Source organism: Vulpes lagopus, chromosome 1, assembly GCF_018345385.1.
Source record: "Vulpes lagopus strain Blue_001 chromosome 1, ASM1834538v1, whole genome shotgun sequence".
Taxonomy (NCBI): Eukaryota; Metazoa; Chordata; class Mammalia; order Carnivora; family Canidae; genus Vulpes; species Vulpes lagopus.
This window is the reverse complement of record NC_054824.1, coordinates 74854201-74881839: the sequence shown is the minus strand read 5'-3', so window position 1 is coordinate 74881839 and position 27639 is coordinate 74854201. Positions and strand designations below refer to the sequence as shown.

General features: G+C 40.0%; 2 protein-coding genes across 8 annotated transcripts; one reads left to right on the top strand and one right to left on the bottom strand.

The window, feature by feature from the left end:
• Positions 1-26: 26 nt before the first annotated feature.
• Positions 27-10985, bottom strand: WDR53 (WD repeat domain 53). 7 transcript variants are annotated; one of them, XM_041760839.1, is made up of 3 exons: positions 10319-10420; positions 3408-3903; positions 27-650 (listed from the first exon to the last, which is right to left on the bottom strand). In XM_041760839.1, the coding sequence occupies exons 2-3, from the start codon at positions 3885-3887 to the stop codon at positions 54-56; spliced, it is 1077 nt and encodes a 358-aa protein (XP_041616773.1). In that variant the 5' UTR covers positions 3888-3903; positions 10319-10420; the 3' UTR covers positions 27-53. The 7 variants fall into 7 exon arrangements, with proteins under 7 accessions (XP_041616773.1, XP_041616763.1, XP_041616791.1 ...); XM_041760829.1 differs by lacking the exon at positions 10319-10420 and adding an exon at positions 10057-10185; XM_041760857.1 differs by lacking the exon at positions 10319-10420 and adding an exon at positions 9960-10067.
• On the top strand, positions 10178-25362 carry FBXO45 (F-box protein 45). The gene is made up of 3 exons (XM_041760886.1): positions 10178-11023; positions 18806-19162; positions 22185-25362. The coding sequence occupies exons 1-3, from the start codon at positions 10727-10729 to the stop codon at positions 22368-22370; spliced, it is 840 nt and encodes a 279-aa protein (XP_041616820.1). The 5' UTR covers positions 10178-10726; the 3' UTR covers positions 22371-25362.
• Positions 25363-27639: the final 2277 nt, after the last annotated feature.

Here is a 27639-nt window from a genome sequence, read left to right as displayed (position 1 = left end):
GATTTTTTTTCAACCTAAAAAAGTTGTTGCAGTTTCAAATGTTTTTATTGGATTTAAAATTCTTTTAAGGGATACACAGATATACAACTAGTTTGATCAGCTACTAATATATATTGGTACCCCTTTATTTTTGTACTCAAGAGCCAGTTCACCTTTTCTCCATGTTCAATACTTAGCTTTGGTATAATCTTGCCATGTTCTTCTTCACCTGCTACTGGAACATGAGTGTTTCCACTCTGCTTGGTATAAGCTGCTCTTTTAGTTTTCTTCCTGTGGGTAGGTTTTGTAGGACTCTTCTGTTTTTTTTCAACTTCACTGCTTACATCCCATAACATTATCTTCCCATCATTCCCTCCAGTAAGCAGCAAATAGGATTCTGGCAGAAAGCAGACTTGGGATACTCCCAGAGTGTGGCCCTTAAACCCCAGTTCTTGTTCACACTTAACTCCCATTACCCTAAAGATTCGAACCTTACCGTCTTCTGCACCACAGCTAAAAATATTGCCACATGATGCCACAGACACGGAGTGGGCTAAAGCAGGGTTTAAAAGCTGACCAGGTGATTGAGGGCTTTCCATTTCCTCTGCTTCATCTTCCTGCAAATTTGTAATCCAGACTGGCCGCGCTTTCTGAAGGTTCCACAGCATCACCTTTAAATAAGAGTGAGTTATGTAGTCAGAGAGATCTAGCTATTTTGCTCAACTATTATGGTTATTCCACGTCTAACACAGTCATCAAAGTAATCTGACAGGGTCTGACAGGGGCGCCTGGGTGGCTCAGCACTTGAGAGTCTGCCTTCAGCTCAGCTGTGATCCCAGGGTCCAGAATCAAGTCCTGCATCAGGCTCCTCCTGCAGGGTGCCTGCTTCTCCCTCTGCCTGTGTCTCTGCCTCTCTTTCTGTGTGTCTCATAAGTAAACAAATAAAATACTTAAACAAAAACAAAGTAATCTGACAATAATTAGTACACCAGTCCCAGAAATATTAAATTAAAAAAAATATTTTATTTATTTACTCATGATAGAGAGAAAGAGAGGCAGAGACACAGGCAGAGGGAGAAGCAGGCTCCATGCAGGGAGCCCGATGTGGGACTTGATCCCGGAACTCCGGGATCCCGTCCTGAGCCGAAGGTAGACGCTCAACTGCTGAGCCACCCAAGTGTCCCAAGGAAAATAATTTTCTAAAAGCAAAGTTGTACTCTCTTATTGCTGTTGTCATAGCAGTTGCCATAGCACAACCCAATGCAGAAATTAATCTACGGTGAATTTTTAGCACGTCTAATCAAACAAGCAATTACCTAAACCTCCCTTTCACAAAATATTTATATCCTTTTTTTTTTTATATTTATATCCTATACTATTCTCTAGCAGTTGCCTGCCACTGTGACTTCTCTCCTAGAACTGGAGGCAAAATGATAAATTCTGGATGCCCATTTCTTAGCTAATCTGAAAAGTATATAGGTCTTTTTTTGCATCTAATTGCTTACTGCCATGCCTAATAAATTAATGAACCAGTGATTGACAACTGGTATAGCTTAAGGATGAAAGAATGATGAGTCAAAGAGATACTGTACAATCTATCTACTTAAAATATTGAGCCACCTGGAGGTGTAGGTCTTTCTGCACAAGCCAGCAGGCAGATTATCACCCATGAGGGTAGAAAATGCAGGTCTGTAAGGTCTTAGTCAAGACATAGGGAGTGGAAAAGGAGTTTATAAGTCGTAGGGTCACCGTGCACCTCCAGTGTAGAATGATTCTTTTTTTTTTTTTTAATTTTTTTATTTATTTATGATAGTCACAGAGAGAGAGAGAGAGGCAGAGACATAGGCAGAGGGAGAAGCAGGCTCCATGCACCGGGAGCCCGACGTGGGATTCGATCCCGGGTCTCCAGGATTGCACCCTGGGCCAAAGGCAGGCGCCAAACCACTGCGCCACCCAGGGATCCCCAGAATGATTCTCAATAGAGGGACTACAGACATTTTTGGTTAGACAATTCTCTACTGTTTAGGGACTGTCCCAGCACTGTAAGACATCCGCCTGATCTGCCTACTAAATACCAGTCATTATGAAAACAACAACCAGCCGTGTTTATTTCTAACTTATGAGGGGGTGCAGAGGGTAGAGAACGGAGTGGTAAAGACTCCTGGCCAAAAAGGTAGAAAGACAAAATCTTTGATGCTATTAATGGAATCAGAGTCTTGAAAGATACTGTACATGGTTAAGAATGTAAATTAAATGCCTAGAACAGTACAGGGCACATAAGTCATTAATAAACAATGGCTCTTTTTCTAGAAGTCGCCTGTTCCCAGACCAAGAACCTTTTCTACCATATTACTATTGATATATACTGCTCAATATCTCTGGTGTCACAGAAAAAATAGGCTTTGGAACCAGAGACTGAAGTTTGGAATCTTAATTCAGACAGCTATGTGGACACTTAATTTAAACCTCAGTTTCATTTCTAAAAAGAAAATAGTAACTATCGGGTGTGATTAGAGTGGAAACTACTATATAGTGAAGCACTGGCAAGTACTAAGTGCTCACCAAAGAGAAGCCATGATCAGTCTCACTCTAGTGATACAAGATTTACTTTTAAGAAGTACATCTGCTATGGGAAAGTTCAAGCTATCTGAAAGCTTGCTTTCTATTAAACCAAAATCTGCTTCCCTAGGACTTCTATTTAGACTAGCACATTTCACTTTTTCCTCTTACAGAATCCAAGAATTAAACACTTTCATTTCCCCCCAAAAAATGGAGTTTCTAGGTATATCTACTCTCCTGGTGGTTTTCCTCTGAGTTTGGCCTAATTTGTGATGTTACTTTCAAAATTCATTAATGCAATGCTCTGATCTTGGTCACCAGTACACAATACTTCAATTAATTTAACAGAATTTTAAAGTAAAAACAAAAAATTCAGTCCCTCTTTTTAAAACAACAAAACACAATACACAGTTTGTAGAGCGCAGGTGATAAAGTCTGCCTTCAGCATGCTCCTTTGTGTAAAAAGATGTTTCTTTTATTTTTTAAAGATTTTACTTATTCATGAGAGACAGAGAGAGGCAGAGACACAGACAGAGGAAGAAGCAGGCTTCCTGGGGAGATCCTGATGTGGGACTTGATCCCAGAACCCTGGGATAATGACCTAAGCCAAAGGCAGACACTTAACCAATGAGCCACCCAGACACCCCTAAAAAGATGTTTAGAATCAAATATTTGAATTCCCAGATTTTATGACTCTTTAAGCATAAATAAAGGAGAGCTAACAGAGAAATGGTCACTTTGTGAATGAAACCTACCAGGCTTTGTCAAGTTAGCATTAAACATGCAGAAGTAAGGCTTATGATGCAAACGTAGAAAAGACATGTTAGTAGGGAACAGAAATTACCCAAGTACTTTCTGCAAAGCATTACCTGCATATCCAGTCCACATGATACCAGGCTCTGAGGCCTTTGAGGCCGAAAAGCTACAGAGGAACAGATATTGGAATGTCTCTTCAGTGATCTGCTAACTTTCTTATTTTCCAAGTCTAGGATTTTGATTGCCCCAGAGTCATCAGCAGAAGCCAATAGGTTTTCAGTTTCATTCAATGAAAGACAATTGATTTCTTCTTCATTCACATGAAAATGGTCCAAGGAACCTTTGAGGGACCTGACATCCAGTAAGCTAATGGTTTCTCCATGTGAGGCATAGAGCTTGGTGGGACAGGAGGGAGAGAATAAGATACTGGTAACATCATCAGCCCCTTGGAAGCGTGTATGTCCTAAAGGAGTCCCATCTTCACCCCAAGCCATGAGATCACCACCCTCTGCTCCAGAAGCCACTAGCCCTTCTTGACTTGCATTCAGGCAGAGAATAGGAGAAGAATGTCCACCAGTCCACTTGACTGCCATTATGGCCCAGGAGACTCTGTGAAGAGGGGGAAAAAACTATCATCTCTTATTTAAGAACTAGATGGTAGCAAACAAGTGCAATATGCAGTATTTCACTTAAATATTTTTAAAAGATATCTAAAAAAAAGACATGTGAAAATCAAGTCTGCAAAAGCCTAATTGGACACAGGATTGTGGGGCACCTGGCTGGCATATGTATAAACAAGCTTTCTTTATAATCAGAGCCCCAGGCAAACCTGGTCTACCAGCATTTGATGTGAGACCCACATAAGAATAAACATTATTGGGGCACCTGAGTGGCTCAGTTGGTTAAGTGTCTGCCTTTGGCTCAGGTCATGATCCTGGGGTACTGGGATTGAGCCCCATGTTTGGCTCTCTGCTCAGTGGGGAGCCTGCTTTTTCCCCTCTCCTTCTGCCCCTCTCTACCTCCCTTGCTCATTCTCTACCCCTGAAAAAATAAATAAATAAATAAATAAATAAATAAATAAATAAATAAATAAAATCTTAAAAAAAATCATCAGGCTATATCTCTTATTTGAATAATGTTTTAGAAAATGAGCTCTGGAGCTAGATTCTCTGGGTCTGAATAACTCTACTACCTGTTATTAGCTGGGTGACTTGTATAAAATGAGGGTGGTAATAATAGTACCATTTTACAGGATAGAAAATTAAATAATATATGTAAAGCACATATAATTGTGCCTGGTACATAATGAGTGCTCAGCATATATTACCAGTGTTACTTTTCCTATTATTTTAAAAGACTGTATTTTTAAATAATCTCTACATCCAACATGGGGCTCGAACCCACAACCCTGAGATAAAGAGTTGCATGCTCCACCAATTGAGCCAGTCAGGGGCCCCTCACTTTTCCTATTTTTATTAGGGTGGTCAAAGTGGCATCACAGATCTACCCCAATGGTGCTCAAAGTATGGCTTTCAGGCCAGCAGCACCACCTAAGAACTAATAAGAACTATAAATTGCCTAATACCCTCTTAGACCAACTGAATCAGAAATGCTGGGGTTGGGGCCCAGCCACATGTTTTAACAAGCCTTCCAGGTGATGCTGATGTATGCTAAAATGTGAGAATGCTTTACCAATAATCATCCAGGGAAATGGTTAAAAATGTAGACCTTTGGTTTACCCCCCAGAGACTAATTCAGTACATTATTTTATTCTCAAGACAACCATTCTGTTTAGTATTATTCCATTTTAAAGATAATAAAACTTAAGTTTCATCGATGTTAAATAATTTGACCAAAGTCATCTGGCCTTTGTACATGGGATCCAATATAAAGGGATCCCAAACTTTTAAATAATAAAGACTGTTTTCTAACAATTCCACTTGACAATACTTTCTAACTAGTTAGTATTCCCTGAAAGTACAGAAAAAACCCCCAAAACCATGAATAATTCATTATTGCTTTTAAATGTACTCACGCATTTTTATTATTATTATTTTTAAAATAAATTTTATTTATGAGAGACACACACAGAGAGAGGCAGAGACACAGGCAGAGGGAGTAACAGGCTCCATGTGGGGAGCCTGACATGGGACTTGATCCCAGGTCTCCAGGATCATGCCCTGGGTTGAAGGTGGCGCTAAACCGCTGAGCCACCAGGGCTGCCCTATTATTATTATTTTTTTATAGTTTATTTATCTCTACACCCAACATGGGGCTCGAACTCACAACCCTGAGATCGAGAGTATGCTCTAATGACTAAACTGGCCAGGGACTCCATACTCACATCTTTCTAATTACCTTATCACCAACTAACACTTAACAGTAGTACTTAGGTGCACAATTTTGATTCCTGATACGCTAGGCATCCCAGATTTATACAATGAAATTGCCACCTAATACTACCCTGCCTCAACCGTCTGTTGGGTAAAGCATGAAAAAGGAAATAAGGGCAATTTTCATAACTCCAAATGTTCAGACAAAAGGAAGCAAACAAATCTATATCTGAATAAACATAATGTTTCATTTCATAAGCCAGGGGAGAATTTCCCTAGTGAGAAACTGCCATAGTTGCCTTTATAGTTTCAGATATGATACCTGTATTTAGTCCAATATTTCCTAATACTGTTTTGAAAGATAATTTAAAATACTGGCAATCTGCCTAAAGTTTCTATTCCCAACACAAAAGCTTATTTCCTCCCATTTTTAGGCATTCACACACATACAAAATCACTAAGTAGACTGCTAAAAAATCTGTAATCTTTCAGTAATCAAAATAACACAAGGGTTGAGGGGAGGAGGGGAGTAACAGAAACATGGTCACAAAATCATATATAACAATCTTCAGAAAGATGACAAAATGGGAAAGACAAAAGATACTTTATTTCAGTAGAAGCACTGAATTAGTTTATAGAGGAAACTAATTAGAGACCAAAGCAAGTAAGTTTTAAAGGAGAGGTTTGGAGAGGAAATGACTCAGAGAGAGGTAAAGACAGGGAACTCTGGTGGTTTGATTTTTGCTGACAAGTAATGAAATAGTAGTTAAATAATTTTCTACCACAAAAGACTTTTGCCAAATGTTCATAATAAGCCGTGAAAAAAGGACAGCACAATTTAAAATGAAAAGTATTAACGATATTTTGGCTTAGAGACTTCCACCTGTGGTGACTACGGACGTCACATAATATAGATAATACACTACTTTAAAATAAGAAGTTTGTAGTAACCATTCAAAGGCTACTTAAGTTACAAATAATTTTAACTCTTTTGAGATTGATCACTTTTTTCCTACATTAGTTTAGTTTTTCTACAGTGAATCAACTTTAAAGTCCAGAAGTCTGCCCTCTACAGCTTTAGGATTTTGTGTGCAGAGAGGTTTTGGATCCCTACTGGGATTTTAGGTTTTATCTGGGACAAGAATGAGACAGAGTTTCTAGTATTTCCATTTCTCCATCACATATCAACCCACAGGGGACCTACGTAAATGCTGACTGGCAGACCAAGTTTTAGCAGGTTTTCTTCCTAATATAGTATTTTTTAACGGGAAAGATGAACTCAACTTTAAAGACGCATTTGGTTAAGCTTACCCCAAAGTGCGAGAAATTAGGCAATCTTGTACTTAAAGGAATTATTATAGGCAAAAGCACTGTTCCTATAAATTTTTCCATAGTGGAACCAGTAGTATCTATTAATATCACAAGGCCAAGGTCAGCTCTACCTTAACCTCTATGGACCAGTGTAAAATATAAATTAAACTTCTAATCTCTACATCACATGAATAATATATACTGATCACCAACCTAGTCAGAAAAATAAAGAGATCTATAATCTTATCATGTAGACTACTGATCACCAAGCAACCAGAGCCCCTCAAATCACTTGTTTACTTAGTCTACAAAATTATTTATTATTTAAAACATACCCAAAGACCATCATCAAAACATATTAAAAGACTACTGTAGTAGAAGACAGTGGGGGAAAAAAATGTAGTTAAACCTGGGTTAAATCAAAACAATCTTTCAGAAATGAGTTGTCCAGCCACTATTTCTTGTTTTTCTCTTACTGGGAGTGGAAAGCCAGAAAATACGTGTAAGTGACATTATCTCCATATTCAGGTATCAGGTCAACAAGCTTCTCATAGGTAATGTCTAAAAGGTCAAGCACAGCAATTAATCATATCCTATTGTGAATTACTCTAATTAGATAATAGATTCCTTCAACACCTAGTGAGATCATGGAGTGGGCAGGGAAAGGTGGGGTGTCTTGAGAGCATTTTTAGAAAGGGTGGAGGGAAACATGGAAACTCTGGTCAGAGGGCAAGAGGGTATTAAATATGGGGGAAGGGCAAGGTCAGGAGGGTGATTTGTAGAAACAAAAGGATCCAGTAGTAAGGAAAATCTTTTCCAGGGCTTTTAGGTGGCTCAGTCAGTGAAGCATCTGACTCTTGATCTCAGGTCAGGAGTTTGAGTCCCGAGTTGGGCTCCACCCTGGGCATGGATCCTACTTAAAATCTTTTCCTATTTTGAAATTTTGCCTGGGCCACTTGGCGGAGGGGCGGGGGGGTACTCTGCCACAGAGAGAGGCACCTCAAATGACTGGACTAGATTAGTATCTCATCAGATCTCATCAGATCCTTCCAAGGCTCTACCTCACCTATACCGTGACTGGCAGGATAAATGCCAAAGTTGTTAATAACTGATGATCTCCAAATACTGCTTTAGTTATACTTCCATGTGCCCACATGTCCTTTTCAAGTGTTATACCTCTAAGTCTATTGATTTTGCCTGGTTCTTTGTCCCCTTCGCAGATGGACCAATTCTACTTATCCTTTTAGATTTTATTTTTATTTTTTTATTTTTTAAGATTTTATTTATTTATTCATGAGAGACACACACAGAGAGAGAGAGAGAGAGAGAGGCAGAGACACAGGCAGAGGGACAAGCAGGCTCCATGGGGGGGAGCCCGATGTGGGACTCCATCCCAGGACCCCAGGATCTTGCCCTGGACTAAAGGCAGGTGCTAAACTGCTGAGCCACTCAGCAGTGGCTTCTAGAAGAAGGATCCCCTTCTTCTAGATTTTAAAGAGGGGCACCTGGGCGGCTCAGTCAGTTAAGTAAGACTCTTGATCTCAGCTCAGGTTTTCATCTCAAGGTCATCAGTCTGAGTCTTGCACTCAGTGTGGAGCCTACTTAAAAAAAAAAAAAAAAAAAAAAAAAGACAAAAAAATTTAAGTGCCTTCCCAGACAAAATTAGGACATCCTCCTTTGAACGTCCTATAGTTAAAAGTTGAAAAATAAATAATGAGGGGCGCCTGGGTGGCTTAGTTGGGTAATAAGCAGCTTCCTTCAGCTGGGGTCATGATCTCAGGGTCCCAGGATGGAGCCCCCACCTTGTGCTCCATGCTCAGAGGGTAGTGTGCTTCTCCCTCTTCCCTTCTGCTCATGCATGCTCACTGTCTCTCAAATAGCTAAAAAATCTTAAAAAAACAACAACAAAGAGAAAATAATGAATAAAACTCCCAAACCTGAGATTATACTAACATTCAAATAATATAAGGTAGTTACTATCACTATAGCAAGTCTAAGTCAACTTTTCTTGGTTCAGATGTGGAAAAGCTGGATAGCAACCAAAACGATTGAAGGGGAGTCAGCCCGGGTGGCTCAGGGGTTGAGCATCTGCCTTAGGCCCAGGGCATGATCCTGGAGACCTGGAATCGAGTCCCACATCGGGCTCCCTGCATGGAGCCTGCTTCTCCCTCTGCCTGTGTCTCTGTCTCTCATGAATAAAAAAAATAAAATCTTTAAAAAAATAAAAAATAAAATCTTAAAAAAAAAAAGATTGAAGGGCTGTGGTATTAGCACTGGTTAAGTAAAGAATCTGGATTACTAAACTGGGAGAAAAAAAAAAACACCTGGGGGGAAAAAACATCTGGGAAGAAGGGACTGGCAAATAATCATCAAACACCATTTACCAGGGAGTAGAAAAGGTAGTAGCTGTTCTTTTAAGCGAAGGACTATAAATGTATTACACACGGCAGGGGAACTATTGGAAATATTTCTTACTACATACAGGCAACGCAGTGGAGTTCACTACCAAGGGAGTCTGTGGACCCAATACTCATCACTGCAGAGTTGTCTGAGAATTATATAGAGGGGCAGCCCCGGGGGCTCAGCGGTTTAGCGCAGCCTGCGGCCGGGGGTGGGATCCTGGAGACCCGGGGTCGAGTTCCACGTCGGGCTCCCTGCGTGGAGCCTGCTTCTCCCTTTGCCTGAGTCTCTCATGAATAAAGAAATAAAATCTTAAAAAAACATCATACATAAAACCCAGGTGAAGGAGCCTAACGCAGTGCCGGTCCACAGGATGCTCACTGTTTCCCTAAGCATCCCTTACAGGGCGTCAGACAGCTCTCGGCCGCCGGGGAGAACGCAGTGCGACCAAATGATGCTTCAACTCCTCCGCTTCCAGGGCCATCTAGCATCACAGCCCCCACACCATCCTCCCTCTCGGGATGTCTCATTATATCAAGACACGCTTCCTTCCTCGGCCCACGAGTCGGGTTAGCAGAGGAGGCCGGGGAAGGCCACACTTCGTGCAAAAGAATGAAGCACCTGCGGGCTCGCGAGCCCTGGGGGCGGGGGGGAGCAGGGCTCCTAACGACGACCCGACTTGCCGAACACGCGCTGGGACACGTGTCGTGAGAAGTACCGGTGCGAGCCGAGCGCGAAGGGGCCGGACCAGGAGGCGGCTTCAGCGGCTGCGGGTCACGGAGGCGCTCGGACTGCGGCCGACGGCGGCGGTGCCGGGGGCCGGAGGGCGAGGAGAGGGCAGTTCCGCGCGGGAGGGTGATCTGAGGCAGCGGCCCTCACGGGGACACCTCACGGGGACATCTCACGGGGAAAGGGGCCCAGCAAGGCGACTCCAGACCAAAGCGGAGGACAGTCCCGCAGCCACAGCGCGAGCCTCCTACCTGCGCCTCCCACCTCCGTCCTCGGCGCCCAGAGATGACCTCACTCGCCCGCGCGACAGTCACATCCGGGGCCGACAGGCGCCGCGGGAGAGCTGCGCATGCGCGCTCGCTGCGTGCCCTCAACCAGTATGGCGGAGCCCCGGGCGCGCCGCGGGCAGGCCGTGCGAGTCGGGCGGTGGTGCCGCCCGCGCTGAGCCGGGGAGGAGGGGCGGGGGACGCCGGTGCGGCCGGTGCGTCCGCCCTCAGGGAGGCGGGGCGCGCGGCGGACGCCCCCGGGCAGGGGCGGGAGCGGCGGAGGGCCGGCGGCCGGCTGAGAAAGGGGCGGCGAGCGAGGCGCGGCGTCCGCAGCCGCGACGACGGGGGGGAGCGGCGGCGGCGGCGGCGGCCCCCGGGCCGGCTGGTGAGGCGATGGCGGCGCCGGCCCCGGGCCCTGGGGCAGCCTCCGGCGGCGCGGTGGGCGGCGCGGGCGCGGGCGCGGGCGGCGGGGGCCCGGGGGGCCGGCTGCCCAGCCGGGTGCTGGAGCTGGTGTTCTCCTACCTGGAGCTGTCGGAGCTGCGGAGCTGCGCGCTGGTGTGCAAGCACTGGTACCGCTGCCTGCACGGCGACGAGAACAGCGAGGTGTGGCGGAGCCTCTGCGCGCGCAGCCTGGCCGAGGAGGCTCTGCGCACGGACATCCTCTGCAACCTGCCCAGCTACAAGGCCAAGGTGAGGGCCCGGCCGCCGGCCGCCGGCCGCCCGCCGCCCGGGGCGGCGCCTCTCCCGCGAGCCCGGAATCGCTGCGCTCCCCGTCCGCAGAGAGCCTCTTCCCTCCGAACTCGTGCTCTTAGCCCGCCCCACTTCCGCGCTGCACACTTTTTAAAGGGTCGGACAGTTGGCAGTCCCCGGTCCCCATCCATCACTGCTTGCAGCGTCCAGTCTTCTCCCGCGGAGACGGGCAGGCCCTCCCGGCCACCACCGTCCCCCTCAGTGCTCTTACCCCGTTTCTTGTTGGATCATCTCAGCTCCCTGGACACCGGCTTAGTTGCTAAGATCTTTGCTAACACCTCACCTCTTCCAGCCTCTGATTTGTGACTGTTCCCCCTCTCCTCCCTCCCTCCCTCCCTCCCTCCTGTTTTCGCCCAAGTTTTCTTTAATTCCCTCCATTACGTTTCAGGCTTATAGGTGAGTGTGGTCCTAGACGTTCTGCTAACTTTGAAGATACAGGCTTTTTTTTTTTTTTTTTTTTAAGATTTTATTTAGTTATTCTTGAGACGCAGAGGGAGAAGCAGGCCCCATGCGGGGAAGCCCCGACGTGGGACTCGATCCTGGGACCCCGGGGTCATGCCCTGGGCTGAAGCGAAGGCGGCGCTAAACCACTGAGCCACCCAGGGATCCCAAGACACAGGCTTTATTTTTATTTTACTTTTAAAGATTTCATTCATTCATTCATTCATTTATTTATTTATTTATTTATTTATTCATGAGAGACACGAGGGGAGGGGGAGTTCGGGCAGAGATACAGGCAGAGGGAGAAGCAGGCTCCACGCAGGGAGCCCGACGTGGGACTCTATTCCAGGACCCTGGGGTCAAGCCCTGGGCAGAAGGCGGCTCTAAACCGCTGAGCCACCCAGGGATCCCAAGACACAGGCTTTATTTTTATTTATTTTTTTAAAGATTTTATTTATTTATTTATTAATGAGAGACAGAGAGAGAGAGAGAGGCAGAGACACAGGCAGAGGGAGAAGCAGGCCCCATGCAGGGAGCGCTATGCGGGTCTCTATCCCGGGACCTCGGGGTCACGCCCAGGGCTGAAGGCAGCGCTAAACCGCTGAGCCACCGGGGGCTGACCGACACAGGCTTTAATAAAACGTCCCCCACCGCCCCACGCGCACCAGTGAACCGTCCTAATGCTGCCTTGTCCCCATGTTACTGGCTACTTCCCTGCCAACTTTCTCATAGTTTCACCTCTTGCTGCTGTGCCTCTTCTGTTCCATCTGTCTTCTAATGTGCTCATTCTGGTTTTGCTGCCTTTTTTCCTCCTAGATTCTTGGGCATATTCCTGCCTCCTTCATATACAAATAAAAATCTCAAGTAACAGGTTACAGTAGGGCTGAGAAGATTCTTCAGGCAATGTCCTATAAACAAAGGCCTTGAAGTTGAATTCAGTCGGATGGATAACAGCTCTTCAGTGTAGCAGTCACCCAGAGCATATAGGAGAGAGGATGAAGTCTGCCCTAGGATGTATAAACATAAGAAATAACATTAGTAACTAAAAAAGGGTAGATACCCTTTTTGAAACTAGACTGCCAAGCAGGGGGGAGTCCGTGTAAGAAGTAATTTTTTTTTCCATATGAAATGGGTCTAAAATGTATTCTGTAATAAAGCAGGTTTATTTAATACAATAAGGAATGTTGCCATTATATATGTCAACTACCAAATTGTCTAGTAAATGAAATAATCTGTTAATTTCCTAGGACAGTATTTGTACATGGTGGATGCTTAGTGGATACTAGTTTTATGTAGTAGGATTCAGAACATTGCAGTTTTGTCCTATTTTGCCTAAAAACAGGTAGGCTTCATATGATTTACTTACTTACTTACTTACTTATTTATTTATTTATTTATTTTTAAAGGATTTTATTTATTCATAAGAGACCAGAGAGATAGAGAGGCAGAGACACAGACCAAGGGAGAAGCAGGCTCCATGCAGGGAGCCCGATGCGGGACTCGATCCTGAGTCTCCAGGGTCACGCCCTGGGCGCTAAACCGCTCAGCCACCCGGGCTGCCCCATTTTATTTAGTTTTTATTTTTTCATAAAGCTTACTGTTTTTACTTATTTTGAATTAAGACCTTTCTGTAACTGGTCTGTAATAGATATATTTACATGAGTCAAGATTCATTAAACAGTGTGTTAGGTAATGTGTTCATGTGAGTCAACAAGTAAAAGAAGCAAAATATTATCAGCAAAATATCTTCTTTTTGCCCTTTCTGTCAGCTACCCAGTTTAGTTTCCTTTCTTGGAGGCAACCTGTGTTACCTGTTTCTTTTGTATCCTTCCAGAGAGATATTTTGAGTTTCTTAGGTTTTTAACACTGTATATGTCTTTCTACCACACCTGTGATATGTACTAATCATGTGTTTGTTCAGATGTTGGGGAACTTTTCTTGAATGTCTTGAGAATAAAAAGGTTAATTCAAAAGAAGTTAGATAGCCTATTAAGGAAGTGCTCAGTCAAGTAAAGGAGAAGAAAAATGTATAGTAATAATTAACACATGATACAAATTGCTTCTGTTAGAGATGTATATAAGTACAGTATCTACTAGAAGTATATATACACACACACTAGAATTTCAGTGAAAGGAGAGATGTACAAGTTGAATGAATCTTGGAGAAGTTTTGAGGTTAGGATTATATTTGAGCTGAATTTTAGGATAGGGAAGGTTTGAACATTTTACTAAGAACTACTACCCAGAACAAGAGCAAGACAAGAAGAAAGCAAAGGCTCTATACAGCATCTATTTTTATTTAAAAAAAAAAAATAGTCCGAGGCACTGTGCTCAGTTCTGCAGATGCAATGGTGAATGAAAACAGACATAAAACTCATGGATGCCTTGTTTGTGGAGCTTAGTTTAATGGAGGGGGAATGGATAGATATTAATCAAATAATCAGTTATAAAATTGCATCTGTGACAGGTACTATGAAGGAGAGGTGCGCAATACTCTGAATGTTAGTAATGGAGGATTTGACCTAGGTATGCAGGTCAAGAAAGGCTTTCTCTGAGGAAATATGCATGATCAGAGACTTGAACAATAAGGCCAGGGGTGAGAAGAGAGCCTTCCAGGAGGGAGATTGATGAGAATGAGGGACAGAAAATACATCAGTGTGGCTAGATCATAGAGAGCCAAGGTGAGACAAGTTTGAGAGAAGATGGGAGAGGTGGACTGAGGCCAAACTATAAGGAAGCCATTTTAAATTGTAAGCAAGAGTGGGTTTGGTGATGTGATTTTTTTGTTGTTGTTGTTGCATTTTTAAGAGGTTATTTCTGACTTCGATATAGAGAACAGATTGGAGGAGGACCTTAGAAATACAGGTAGAGGGATCCCTGAGTGGCGCAGCGGTTTGGCGCCTGCCTTTGGCCCAGGGCGCGATCCTAGAGACCTGGGATCGAATCCCACGTCAGGCTCCCGGTGCATGGAGCCTGCTTCTCCCTCTGCCTGTGTCTCTGCCTCTCTCTCTCTCTCTCTCTCTGTGACTATCATAAATAAATAAAAATTAAAAAAAAAAAAAAAGAAATACAGGTAGATCATTTAGGAAGTGGGTAGTAGAGGAGATGGGGAGAAATTTAGGAAAGATTTAGGAAGTAAAATCTACAGGATTTGGCAATAGATTAGAAATAGGGGTGAGGGATGGAGAGGTGCTAAGAATGACTTCTAGATATCTAGATTATATAATTACGGGAATCACCTGGGCTAGATTTAGGAGGAATAGCAAAGAGTTCAATTTTGGTAGAGTAGAATTTAGTGTTTTTGAGACATCTGGGGGATTTCAGATAGGCAGCTATTCGGTTTAGAGCTTAGAGGAAGGGCTAAAGATACAAAAGGGTCTAGTGAGATTGAATTGAAGAAGTGGGAAATATGATTATAAAGGTAAGTTGAAACTAGATATATCTTGGTTGTTCTTGGCATATAGCCTTCAGTGTATAGTTTGGGCTTTGTTCTACTGTTGTAAACCATAGAAGTTTGAACAGAGGAGTGATAAATAAGAGCTGTGCTTTAGAAAAACTAGGCCATAAGATGAATTGGACAGAGCAGGGGTTAGTACCTATACCAGAGATACTTAAGACCTGAACAAGCATGTAGAGGAGAGAAGAGGATGGCTAGGAAAGCTATCACAGAGAACAAATCTACATAGGTGGACAGCTGACTGGGGGTGAATGAGACGAGGAAGGAGGAAGAGTCAGATAGGATTTCCAGGGAGCTTATGTAACTAAGAGGAAGATGGAAACATGTGGGATAGCATAAAACTGGAAAGTATTTGGAGTTGCCAGTCTATTTAGGATTTGTCTTCTTTTTAAAAGTTCATATTTTACATGTCACCAAGGAACATCAATTATTCCAGTCATATTTAGTATCTAACTATAGATAATATGGTCTCTAATTTTCAGACCTAGATTCTGAAGTAGGTCTTTTTTTTTCCTAATTTTTTTTTTTATTTTTTAAGATTCTGTTTATTTGTTTGTGAGATACCCAAAGAGAGAGAGAGAGAGAGGCAGAGGGAGAAGCAGGCTCCATGCAGGGAGCCCGATGTGGGACTTGATCCCAGGACTCTAGGATCACGCCTTGGGATGAAGGCAGGTGCTAAACCGCTGAGCCACCCAGGGATCCCCCTGAAGTAGGTCTTAAAGTTGTTTGTTATAAAGTTTAGGTTGTGTATGAGACTATGAGACAGGAGCTATGGATTGTTTTTATTTGCTAATTTGTGTTTTATTTATTTTTCCATTTCATCTGAAATTTTCAGATGAATGTCTGAAAGATAAAGGATATAAGTAAAAAGAAAGATCAGAAAGTTAAGGACACTTAACATAATCACAATGTCAGTATCAATAAAATATAAAAAAATTAACAATTCCTTAATATAGACAATACAGTGTTCAAATTTCCAATTGTTTCATAAATGTCAAATGTTATATTTTTAATTTTCAGTTTATTTAACCAAGATGTGTATAATAAGGTTCTCATGGCAAGCAATTGATACATCTCTTAAGGCTATTTTAGCCAACAAATTCAACCTCCATCTCCCCTAACTCCCATTCCCGCAACATCTCTCTTGAAGAAACCAGGTTGTTTACCCTCTAGAGTTTTCAAACTTTGTAGATTTTATTCCCATAGTGTTTCTTAACATGCCCTTCTGTCCTAGACTGAGAGAGGTTTGATCAGTTTAGGTAAGATTAGTGTTGGTGTTCTTGTTTTTCAGTATATTTTATACTAGAATCAAGTGGTAGGGTTAGATACAGACTTAAATGTTGTGTGGTGGGGATCCCTGGGTGGCTCAGCGGTTTAGTGCCCGCCTTTGGCTCAGGGCGCGATCCTGGAGTCCCGGGATCGAGTCCTGCATCGGGCTCCTGGAATGGAGCCTGCTTCTCCCTCTGCCTGTGTCTCTGCCTCTCTTTCTCTATGTCTATCATGAATAAATAAATAAAATATTTTAAATAAATAAATAAATAAATAAATAAATAACTGTGTGGTGCCAACGATAGTGGATAAGAATTTAGGAAAGAGAAATTGTGGTTTAGGTGGTCCTGTTTAGAATACCTTCAGAGAGTTGGCAAGACTAGATCTGGTCTTAGAGGATATAGGATATGTTAGGGGAGGAAAGCAGGTAAGACGTTAGAAAGGGAAGTACAAGGAACAAGACTTGGAGGAGGGTTTTGAAAGCCAGGAAGAATAATTTACAGTTGATATGGTAGTTGTTAGGGAACCATCAAAGGTTGTTGAACTGGGATGAAGTATTATAAAGGTGCTGTTTTAGAAAGATTGGTCTGGAAATAATTTAGGTAGAGAGTTAAGGACTGAGTTCTGGAGCGTTTCAGGGGCAGAAGTAGGATGGTCACCAATAAAGAGGACAGTGAAGAAAGATGAGTCCAGAGTAATAGGAAGAAGTCCTAGCAGTTTGAAGAAGAGGCTGGCAACAGTGCCTTTGTGACAAAGAGAAGAAGGATAGAGAAAAACAATGGGTTATAATAAGAATTGGGGACTAGGCATAAGTAAGTATTACTTAAATATTTTATAATGAGGATTTTATAAAGTATATTTTAGTTAAACCCTTGAGTTTTTTAATACTTAATATTTTGGGGACATTTTACTCTCCCATTTGATGTGCTTAAAAGTGAGTGACATAATTTCCTATCTGTTGAGGTAGGAAAAAATGTAGAAAAACTTCAGTATTATAGTCTTCTAAATCAAGCATGGGTTTTGTGTGTTTTTTAATGTCTCTGCTGTGCAGGGCAACAGTGAAGCAGTGAGGTACTGGCTAGTAGTAACTGAACACTGATGAAGGAATACCTGACTTCTTGCTCTGACTAGCTGTTGACTTCTAGGTCTGTGTCCTCCTCCCTGTGTTGCACTTTCTTTGAGGCCCTTCCTAATGATGAAATTCTATGATTCTGACGTTGGTGGCTCAGGTTAACTAAAGCAGTAGGCCGCAGCCTTTGACTGCTTTGAGGTAGTTTGAATAAAGTAAATAAGAGGTTTTCAGAAAACATACAAATCAGAAACTTAATTTTTTTCCCCTCCCCCAAATAAAAAACTTTAAATTATTAAAGCATGAGAAGTGTTTAGTATTTGTACAGATAGAAATTTTTATACTGTATTTTGGAAGCTTAACTAACTGACTAGTGAAGGTCAACTAACCTGTCCTATTAATGGTGGCTACACTTAATGACTATCTCCTTATAAATTCTGGTATTTGAAACTACATGATATTTATGGGGTTATTTGATTTGGTGAAATGAGGGTGGTGCTGCAGCAACGTATGAGTAATAACTAGGAAGGAGGCTGAGGATCTAACATAGTTTGTGGTTATTAAAATTTTTCATAAACTTTAGAGTTGCTGTGACTAAGTTCTCTATTAAAAGTATTTTTTTGATGACAGCATTGCCAACATAAACTGTACTTCCCTTAACTTTTTGATATAAAGATACTAAATATAAACAAGACTAGAGAAAATAGTTTAATGAACTTCCCAAACTGTCACCAAGCTTTACCAGTGATTAAATTTCATGGACCGTGTAATTATGTGTTTACCCTACCCACTTTCAAAGCAATTCTGAGATATTGTCATCCATAAACATTTCAGTATTATCTCTAAAACATAAGGATTCTTGTGTATATCTTTTGATATTTTAAGAAGTTGATTTGCAGAAGTTATACTGTAGTTCAGAATTTTGATCAATAATGAAACAATGTAGGGCAGCCCAGGTGGCCCAGTAGTTTAGCACCGCCCTTAGCCCAGGGCCTGATCCTGGAGACCTGGGATCAAGTCCCACATGGAGCTTCCTGCATGGAGCCTGCTTCTCCCTCTGCCTGTGTCTCTGCCTCTCTCTTTCTCTCTCTCTCTGTCTCTTATGAATAAATAAATAAATAAAATCTTTAAAATGAAACAATGTAACTTAAAGAATATATATATCATTTTATTGTTCAAACACATGAAGCCAAAGGTCTGGGTACTTTTTTTGTTAAGAGCGAGAAAGAGCATGCATGAGTGGGAGTGGGGATGGGGAAGGAACAGAGAGGTGGGGAGAGAGAAAATCTTAAGCATGCCCTACCCTGGGCTGGTGGAGCCCAACCCAGGGCTCCATTCACAACCCTGAGATCATGACCTGAGCTGAAGTCAAGAGTTGGATGCTTAACTGATTGAGCCACTTGAGGTGCCCCTATAGTTTGGGTACTTTTTAACGTTTAAGAAAAATCAAATTTCTGTTTCTTTGGTGTGTTTTTCGTCTTTTCAGGTACGTGCTTTCCAGCATGCCTTCAGCACTAATGACTGCTCCAGGAATGTCTACATTAAGAAAAATGGCTTTACTTTACATCGAAACCCCATTGCTCAAAGTACTGATGGTGCAAGGACCAAGATTGGTTTCAGTGAGGGCCGCCATGCATGGGAAGTGTGGTGGGAAGGCCCTCTGGGCACTGTGGCAGTGATTGGAATTGCCACAAAACGGGCCCCCATGCAGTGCCAAGGTTATGTGGCATTATTGGGCAGTGATGACCAGAGCTGGGGCTGGAATCTGGTGGACAATAATCTACTACATAATGGAGAAGTCAATGGCAGTTTTCCACAGTGCAACAATGCACCAAAATATCAGGTGAGAAACTGGGTAGTTTCTCAATTGTGGGCCTTTGTCAAATCATACCTTGATTTGTTTTAAATTTACACAATTTTATATAGCAGCTTTGTATGTATTTCTGGTAATTTAAAAATAGTGTAACTCGCCTTTCTTTTCTACTCTAATAATCTTTTGGTATTTCCCTGTTTCCCGATACATATTTGACCTTGAGCAATCTGTCTTTGCTCTAAGTTGGGAGTTGGCAAACCTTTCTGTACAGGGCAGGTAGTAAACATTTCAGGCCTTGTGGTCACCACTATTCAAGTCTGTTGTTAATAGTACAAAAGCAGCCATAAATGATATGTAAATGAGTGAGCATAACTGTGTTATAGTAAAACCTTATTTATGGGCCACAGGCAAGACTTGGCCCAATGACCATAGTTTCCCATCTCATGCTCTAGATTGTCATCTTTTCTATATCGTGGCACATCCAAATCTACTTTCTCTAGACTTCTTACTCCCATAAATGCACCTATGCACATGCATACAAATACCCTCTGCTATTCATTAATCTGTTTATGGATTCAAGGCCTCAGGAGGTATCAGTGATTTCTATAAGACAGGCAAATTCATGCAAACCACTGCATTTTTTAATTCTTTTCATCTTAATGTTATACCATACTCATTTGATTCTGGGGTCAAAATTATAGTTCCTATTTGTAAAAGCCATATGATTACCATAGGGTCAACTGAGTTTAAAACACAGAAATCTGATAAGAAATTGAAATTTTTAAGGAATTATAGACTTAAAGGAGTCATCTCATAATGATAAGAGAATCAGATAGGGAGATATAACAACTGTAAATATATCTGCACCCAATAATAGAGCCCCAAAACACATGAAGCAAAAACTTAACTGAAAGAAGGAATAGATAAATTACCAAGTATAGTTGGAAATTTCATTACTCATTGTTTTTAAGTCTGTTTTGTCTGATGTTAATATAACTTTAGTTTTCTTAAGCTTACTATTGCAAGATATCTCTTTTTCTCCATTCTTTTACTTTAATCTATCTTTGTCTTTAAAATGGGTCTCCTAGACGGCATATAACTGGGTCTTCTCTAACCCAGTCTTATTATCTCTGCCTGTTGATTTGAGTGTTTAACCCATTTACATTCAATGTAGTTGTTGGACTGCTTGATGTGGTCTGTGTCTTTCTATCACTGAAGCTATTTATGTTCTTGTTTAAGACATATTTTTTCTCCTTGTTTTTTAGACCAGATTATTTCTCTTGCTCCATCTTCAAATTTATTGATTCTTTCTTCTTACCATTTCAGTTCTGCTGTTAAGCCAGGCTAGTGAATTTTGGTTATTGTACTCTTCAGCTCTAAAATTTTCATTTGGTTCTTTATTGTAGTTTTCATTTCTCTATTGAGAATCTGTATCTGTCCATCAATATTAGATTTTTCTTTAATTCTTTGCACATATTTATAATAAGTGCTTTGAAGTCTTTGTTTGCCAAATCCAACATGTAGGCCTACTTGGAGTCCGTTTCTGTTGACTCCTTTTTTCCCTCAGAGTATGAATTGCACTTTTCTGTTTCTTTTCATATCCAATCATTTTTAAATTGAAAATTGGAAATTCTAGATAATATGTATTAAATACTGGAATCTTTTATTTCTAGAAATCATTTTATTTTTCTGAAAATTAGATGTTCTAGTTAACTTGCCTACTAGATTTGATTCTTCATCAAACTGTAAACCCTTGTCTGCCTCATGGTGTACAGCAGCTTATGTCTTTGTTCAGATTTTGGGGTTTTAGGGAAAGAGAGGTTGGCTTCTAGCTGCTGTTTTTCCAGCTTGATTCTGTGGAGATTTTCCCTATGTCAGTGTAAGACTGTGATCACACAATGATTTGGGCAATTTATTCTCAGATTTTGGGGCTCATCCTCTTTGTGGTTCTCTTGCTTCTAGAGTTCTTCCTCTGTTTCCAGTTGCTCTGCCATCTCCCAGGTTTTGACCTCTGACACCTAAAGCTAGTACGATTTCTGCTTTTGCTCTCTGTGGCATGTGCATGCTGTACGCTCAATCAAAGGTGAAGCGAACTTGCAAATTTCACCAGGAGTGGTTCTGTCATTTTAGTTTCCATCTTCTGTTAAATAGGGATAAACCTTAGGATAGATGGGAGGATTAAATGAGATAATATACATAAACCGCAAAATGAATACCCAGCAAAATATTAACTTTTCGTTTCTATTTTTTGTTGTTTGTTTTGTTGGTGGCAATAGTGATGATGGTGACGAGGATGTTCTTAGATCCATAAAATGGGGCGCAAATTAATCAATAAATTAGGCAAAGGGAAGAAAGAAGCAGATGTTTGTAGTTGTCTGTGACAGAAAATACAGTGAAGGAAAGTAACAACAACAGCAGGAATTAACATAATTGGGAAGTACTAAATTTGATATTTTTATTGCAAATGTTAGGACTTTCTCCTCCAAGTATATAGATGTACAGCCTTTTGTAGATTCAATTATAAAAATAAAACATCCTTATTTGTCTGCTTAGTTTTCCATGTGGGAAAATATTTGGATATATTGTGCTTCTGCTTTAGTTTAACAATCAGTGCCGCTGTTTTTATAACAAACGGGTGTTTCAAAGCAGTGGCCCATAAAATGACTAATACGCTTATTCTACATCTGTAGAATCTATAGTCAGGTTTGACTCTTCATGATTATGTAAGTTCCAAAGTGTATGTAGAACTGCTTTATAAACTTTATGTGTTTTTATTATAGTAATTTTTTATTGTGATAAAATATATACGTTATTTATTGTTTTAACTGTAAGTGTACGATGCAGTGACATTAGTATACTCACAATGTGTGTATCCGTCACCACTATCTATACCTAAGACTTTTTCATCTTCCCCAACACAAACTCTGTGCCCATTAAACAGTAACTTCCCATTTCTCTATTCTTAATGTTTTCAGCTTGTTGATTTGTATCTTATTTCTTCTAGCTATGTACTTGGTGAGTTTCCTTCTGACCTTTTGGTGTCTCTTTGCAGATAGGAGAAAGAATTCGAGTCATCTTGGACATGGAAGATAAGACTTTAGCTTTTGAACGTGGATATGAGTTCCTGGGGGTTGCCTTTAGAGGACTTCCAAAGGTCTGCTTATATCCAGCAGTTTCTGCTGTATATGGCAACACAGAAGTGACTTTGGTTTACCTTGGAAAACCTTTGGATGGATGACAGTGGCTTTTCTGGAATGAAAGACAGAATGGAAGAGATATCTGCTTATGGAAAGTAGAATCATGAAGTGACAGTGTCATACATGCATGCCCAAGAAACATCCTGAAAAACACATGAAATTGTTAACTGGAGAAGCAACTCTACAGCAGAGATTATCTTAGTGTATCCTCTTTCTACTGGGCCAGAAAAATCCTCAGGGTTGCAGTTGGTTGAGTGGGCAGTTGACATATGCATGTTGCAACAGATTTGGTCTCTAAGTTAGCAATGTGTTAATTTCCAACTTTTAAGGTGAGATTTTAGAGATGCTATAAAAGGGATAAGATAAGGAAATAGCAAGATTTTTAAGTAGTGTGTTTGTGAAGAAAGACTGATCCTGTTTTACAACTGCCTGTTTTTTCTCCAGACCCTTTTTCCCAGCCAGCTTGACTAATAGAAAAGTATGAAACTGGTTGGGTTTTATTTAATATTTTTAATATATTGAGAAGCATGGTCTGCCTGGACTGCACTTCTCTAACAGTGAGATGTAAAATTGTGCAGCTATTTTAAAAGTTGTATATATAATAAGTGTGTAAAAAAAAACTGTAAAAAAAAATAGGACAAAGGGGTTGCTTTGTTCTAGTTCAATTTCTTAAAAACCACTACATGGTACAAAATTAGAATAACATTTAGGGAAAATTAGGTAACTACAAAGAAGAGGATTTTAAGAGGAGATGTGTTATATTGGCTCATTTTTAAATTAGTTTTGTTTACAGTTTCCATAGCTATTACAGTCTGGTTATTTTTCTTTTAATGATCAAAATTATTGTAAAGATCCCTCAGTCTCCTGGTTTAAGATTGAGGCAAGGCAAATCTATTTCTAATTATACATATGTCAGTAGTAGTAATGATAATGTACGTCCTCTAGTATCTGGTTTTATTTTTTGGCCTTTCGAGAAAGTGTCTCATAACAGTACAGAACATTGCCATTTGCTCTTACAGGCCTCAAATATGAAAGCTGTTAGTCACAGACCTAAGGAAAAGGATTAATGGTTCTTTTATTTTGTAACTTTATAATGCTGTAGATATTATAATTTTTTTTTAAATTTTATATTGTTTACATCATGGCAACAAAATCTAAGCCTCAAACTCTTCATTGGGGTTATCAAGAAAATGTTTACTCACCCACCTGAAACAGTGCCAGCCTGAACCCAGGTTAAGAATGTTCTTAATCTCATTATAGATAATTGCCCCCATGGGACTTGAAATAAAATACCTTGTGCTGTAAACTTCAGGTTGGCAATATTTTGAAGGTTTCCTTATAGAAGAGCTTGACATTAATTCCTATTCTGAGTTTTTGACTAATAAATCTGATTTCACTAATACTCTTGAATTAATAATATATATGAGCTGAGATTTTCTTTTATAAGAGAAACAACCATCATCTTTCTGTATGAAAGTATATAAATACATGGTTTCAGATACATCTTTGTGATAAGAATTGACTAAGGCAGGTGGAATCTTTGCCTTTGAGCTTATCGCTGTGTGTAATTTTGTTTTAAATCTAATCAAATTAGGGACAGCAAGCAGCTGGTTGGGGCTTTTGGGTTGCTCCTTGAGAGTTAAGATTATCAATATTCTTATGAAGCAGGGAATTTCAGTCATGAACAAAGATCTATTTTTGCCACCTGACAGGTTTACAAATATTTATTGTGTATTTGGTATGTTGCTTAAAAGCGAAATCTGTTAAAGATCCTTTTTAATATCTATGTCAAAAAGAACCCTCCTGGAAACAATATTTAGTAGTACAGAGCGAAATTATATGTTAAATGTATTAGAGAATATAGCTGCTACAGAAATTGATTTTTCTTGGTGTAGAACAACTCAATTTGGCAAAGTTTAAAATTTGAAGAAAAGAACTGATTCAGGATGCAGATTGATAAATGATGAAACAATGAAGTCTCTTATGTGCTTGGTGTTTTTTCAGGGTGTGATATAGCCAATTCCAAGAGCTTTTGCTGAGTTTTGTTTATAACTTCTGTTTTGTCCTATTAGTATAACATTCATTTGTAACAGAGTTTGGAAGGTGCTGAATGGAAAACAGAAACACATAGTTATTGCACATTGAACCTAGAATCAAATAATTGCCTAAGTATTTAACAACAAGCCATTCTTATCTCAAAGACTTAAATTCTCTAATATGCTATTTGCAGATTTTATAAAATGGAGGTTCATATTTAGAACGAACATCAGGGGAATCAAGAGCCTTCATTTATAACCTGATAAATTATTTTATTACTGGAGACCAATAGTAGTTGTATAGAGAATATTAAACTGTTACAATGTTCAAGGAAAAGGAATCTCTTGTTGATACTGAGAGAGCTTTCAAGTAGAATACAGTTGTACCTGAAGGTTAAGTATAAATCTTCTAAACCAGTGATTCTCACACTTAGCTTTGGAGTCATGTGCATTTTGAAAAATATTGATGTATCCTAAAATTCTGATGTTAGTCTGGGGTATGATATGATCATAAGGATTTTTTTAAACTTCCTGGGTGATTTCCGTATGCTGCTAAGGTTGAGTTTTAAATTCACCTTAAGTTTTCTCATCTGCAAAATTAAAAAAAAAAAAAAATCCTTGCTCCCTCCCTTCACTACCTCACAAGCATATTGAGGGCAAAGGAGAAAATAATGGGAAAAATACTTGTATGCTGGATAAAATGTGCTATTGAAAGGCAAAACAGTTATTAGTTGTATTTCAACTAAAACTATGATCAGGAAAGAAAAATGTGTAATTGAATTTACTTTGTTGACTTGGGAAACTGGGAGCATTTTCTTCGGTTCTTTAGCGAAGCATGCAGATGTGTAAACAGACTATTACTATTCATACTATGGTTTTCTGTTAAATTTGAGATAGCCTGTTTTAATTATTTGGTTCTACATAGGGAAGAAATATTGAGGCTTAAAGTCTGTAATGGCCAATGGCTCATAATTCATTAAAACTTTTCGTACAAGGAGTTCTGTGGTTAATATCATTTCACAGTTGCCATTATTTTTTTCATTATCTGACTTGAATGTTAAGCCATTTATTTCATCTTCATTCTTATGTAGGTTTAGGTATAGATTTTGTAAAGCACCTAAAGCAAGTCGGTATTGCCTGGTTGAATACTTAAATTCACGGCTCAGTGATTAGGCATCTTCTGTCTTTTAGATATGATTTGACCTGGGAAAGAGAGTTGAGAAAATAACAGCCCTAAATCATATAAAAGGTATTACAATTACTTTTAAGTTCCCAAACTGCTGTTTATATAGACTATAATGCTAATATTTTTTGATCTTTTTAAAAAGATAAAAAGTTTTGAAGAACTAGAAATGTAAAGAGTTTTAAGAATTACTTTCTGGAAACCAAGACTGTCACCATCAGGACCACTCTGAAGCCCTCCTGGAAGGAACAGTCCATAACCAATCCAAATACTACCCTCTTAAAGCATTCCTGATTTATCTAGCTGAATGTAATCTTTGCTTCCTTGAAATTTCCCTATTTTTATATTTAACTTAACTCATGCTATATTACTTTATACCTTGTATATATTTATTTATATTTATTATTTGTTGGTGTCTTACCTCCTCTCAACATCTTAGGACAGGATCTCTGATGGACTCATCTTTATGCCCATATCATCTAAGCCCAGTAGGCAGGTGCTCACAAAGATGCTGAAGGAAATTATGTAGGGAGACTAAAGCTGCTCTGAAATTACCATAACAAAAGATAGGTGGGAAAGAAATTCTGTATCGAGTTGAAATGAAGCACGAAGGAACGGAATAGAAATCTAAGGCTAATGAGGAAGAAATAATGACTGTGAATGCATTTTAGCCATTCCCCTTTATTCTTAAATATTGATATACTGATTTAGTTTTTGGTGTAGATTTCATATTTGTTTAGAATTAAAATTAGAATTCTGTATTTTAATTTTTTTGAAATTCTGTCGTTTTGCTTTAGTTTCTTAATAAAAAGTTAAAACATAAACCACCTGTGATTGCTTACATTTAAAACAACTTTTAAATTGATTGGTCGGAAAGGAAAACTGGGGTAGCTAAATGTGGTGATGGAATTTACGTATAAATTGCATGTCTTTAATGGAATCCACATTTCCCATATTTAGAATGGAAGGTGAACAAGGAATAGTAATTCACTGGGATCCTGTTCCCCTGCCACCTCCACCCCAAGTAGTTTGATAATGTTGTTTGCCAAGAGTTACTGGAGGCAGGCATGGCTGAACAAATTGCTCCCGTGATCCAAAAGCTTAAGAGAGAATTAGTTGATCATGTTGCTAAAACATGAAAAAAAGGTTGCTATCAACCTTTTTTAATAGGTTCAAATTTTACAAAGGGTTTTAATTTCCTGAAAAAGAAAAGGAGGTGTAAAATTTCTCTTTTTGTTTAGGGAGAGTTTTACTAGTCTATTGTCCTCTTAATTTCGTTTTTGGATTCTCCCCCTGAATGATTTGCCTTAAAAAAATTATATATATATATTCATGAGAGAGAGAAGCAGAGACACAGGCAGAAGGAGAAGCAGGCTCCATGCAGGGAGTCCAATGCAGGACTGGATTCCCAGACCCAGGATCACGTCCTGAGCCAAAGGCAAACACTCAGACACTTAGCCACCCAGGCATCCCAAAGATTTTCTTTTTATCTAATGTAGTTATTAAAATATTTTTGAGAGCATGTTCTATCCTCTTCAGGTTATGATTCGTTAAAAGAAATAGCTCCTCCGAATTGAAGATTGTCGTTAATTAGCTTGTGTATATAGGATTTCAGGATGAGTGACTTAGGAAGTAAGACTCATTTAGGGAGTTCTTTTTAGGTTGCCCCGTTGACAGTCCTTTAATTTGTTTCTCTTTAGATGAGAAAACATACAAGAAAGTTTAGGGAAATCAAGTCTTGTCTGCATTATGATATTTAGCAAATTGTATTGCATTTCTGTTGGCTTTTTTTCCTCTATAAACAAATAAGGGATAAAATTGAGTAATGGGATGGGTTTTGAGGTCCTATCTCCCTTGAGAAAGGCTCCTTGAAGTAATATATTAAAATACTAATATCCAAAGTCAGACTAATTAGAGGCATATTATAACAGAAATAGGCCAGAGATCTTTGTTTATTTTAGTGTAGCTAACCTGTTCACATTTTCCAACCAGTGTTTAAAAGGTCTTTCATCTGTGCCCCTTTGTTGGTCCCTTTTACCTTTGAGGGAAAGGCTGCTTTAAAAGTTGGAATGAGAGTGGTCAGTGATTTCT

Coding starts and splice junctions, on each gene's coding strand:
- FBXO45 (XM_041760886.1), top strand. CDS start 10,727: ATGGCGGCGCCGGCCCCGGGCCCTGGGGCAGCCTCCGGCGGCGCGGTG. Junction 11,024..18,805: donor TGCCCAGCTACAAGGCCAAG/GTGAGGGCCCGG, acceptor TCGTCTTTTCAG/GTACGTGCTTTCCAGCATGC. Junction 19,163..22,184: donor ACAATGCACCAAAATATCAG/GTGAGAAACTGG, acceptor GTCTCTTTGCAG/ATAGGAGAAAGAATTCGAGT.
- WDR53 (XM_041760839.1), bottom strand. CDS start 3,887: ATGGCAGTCAAGTGGACTGGTGGACATTCTTCTCCTATTCTCTGCCTG. Junction 651..3,407: donor CATGTGGACTGGATATGCAG/GTAATGCTTTGC, acceptor TCTTATTTAAAG/GTGATGCTGTGGAACCTTCA.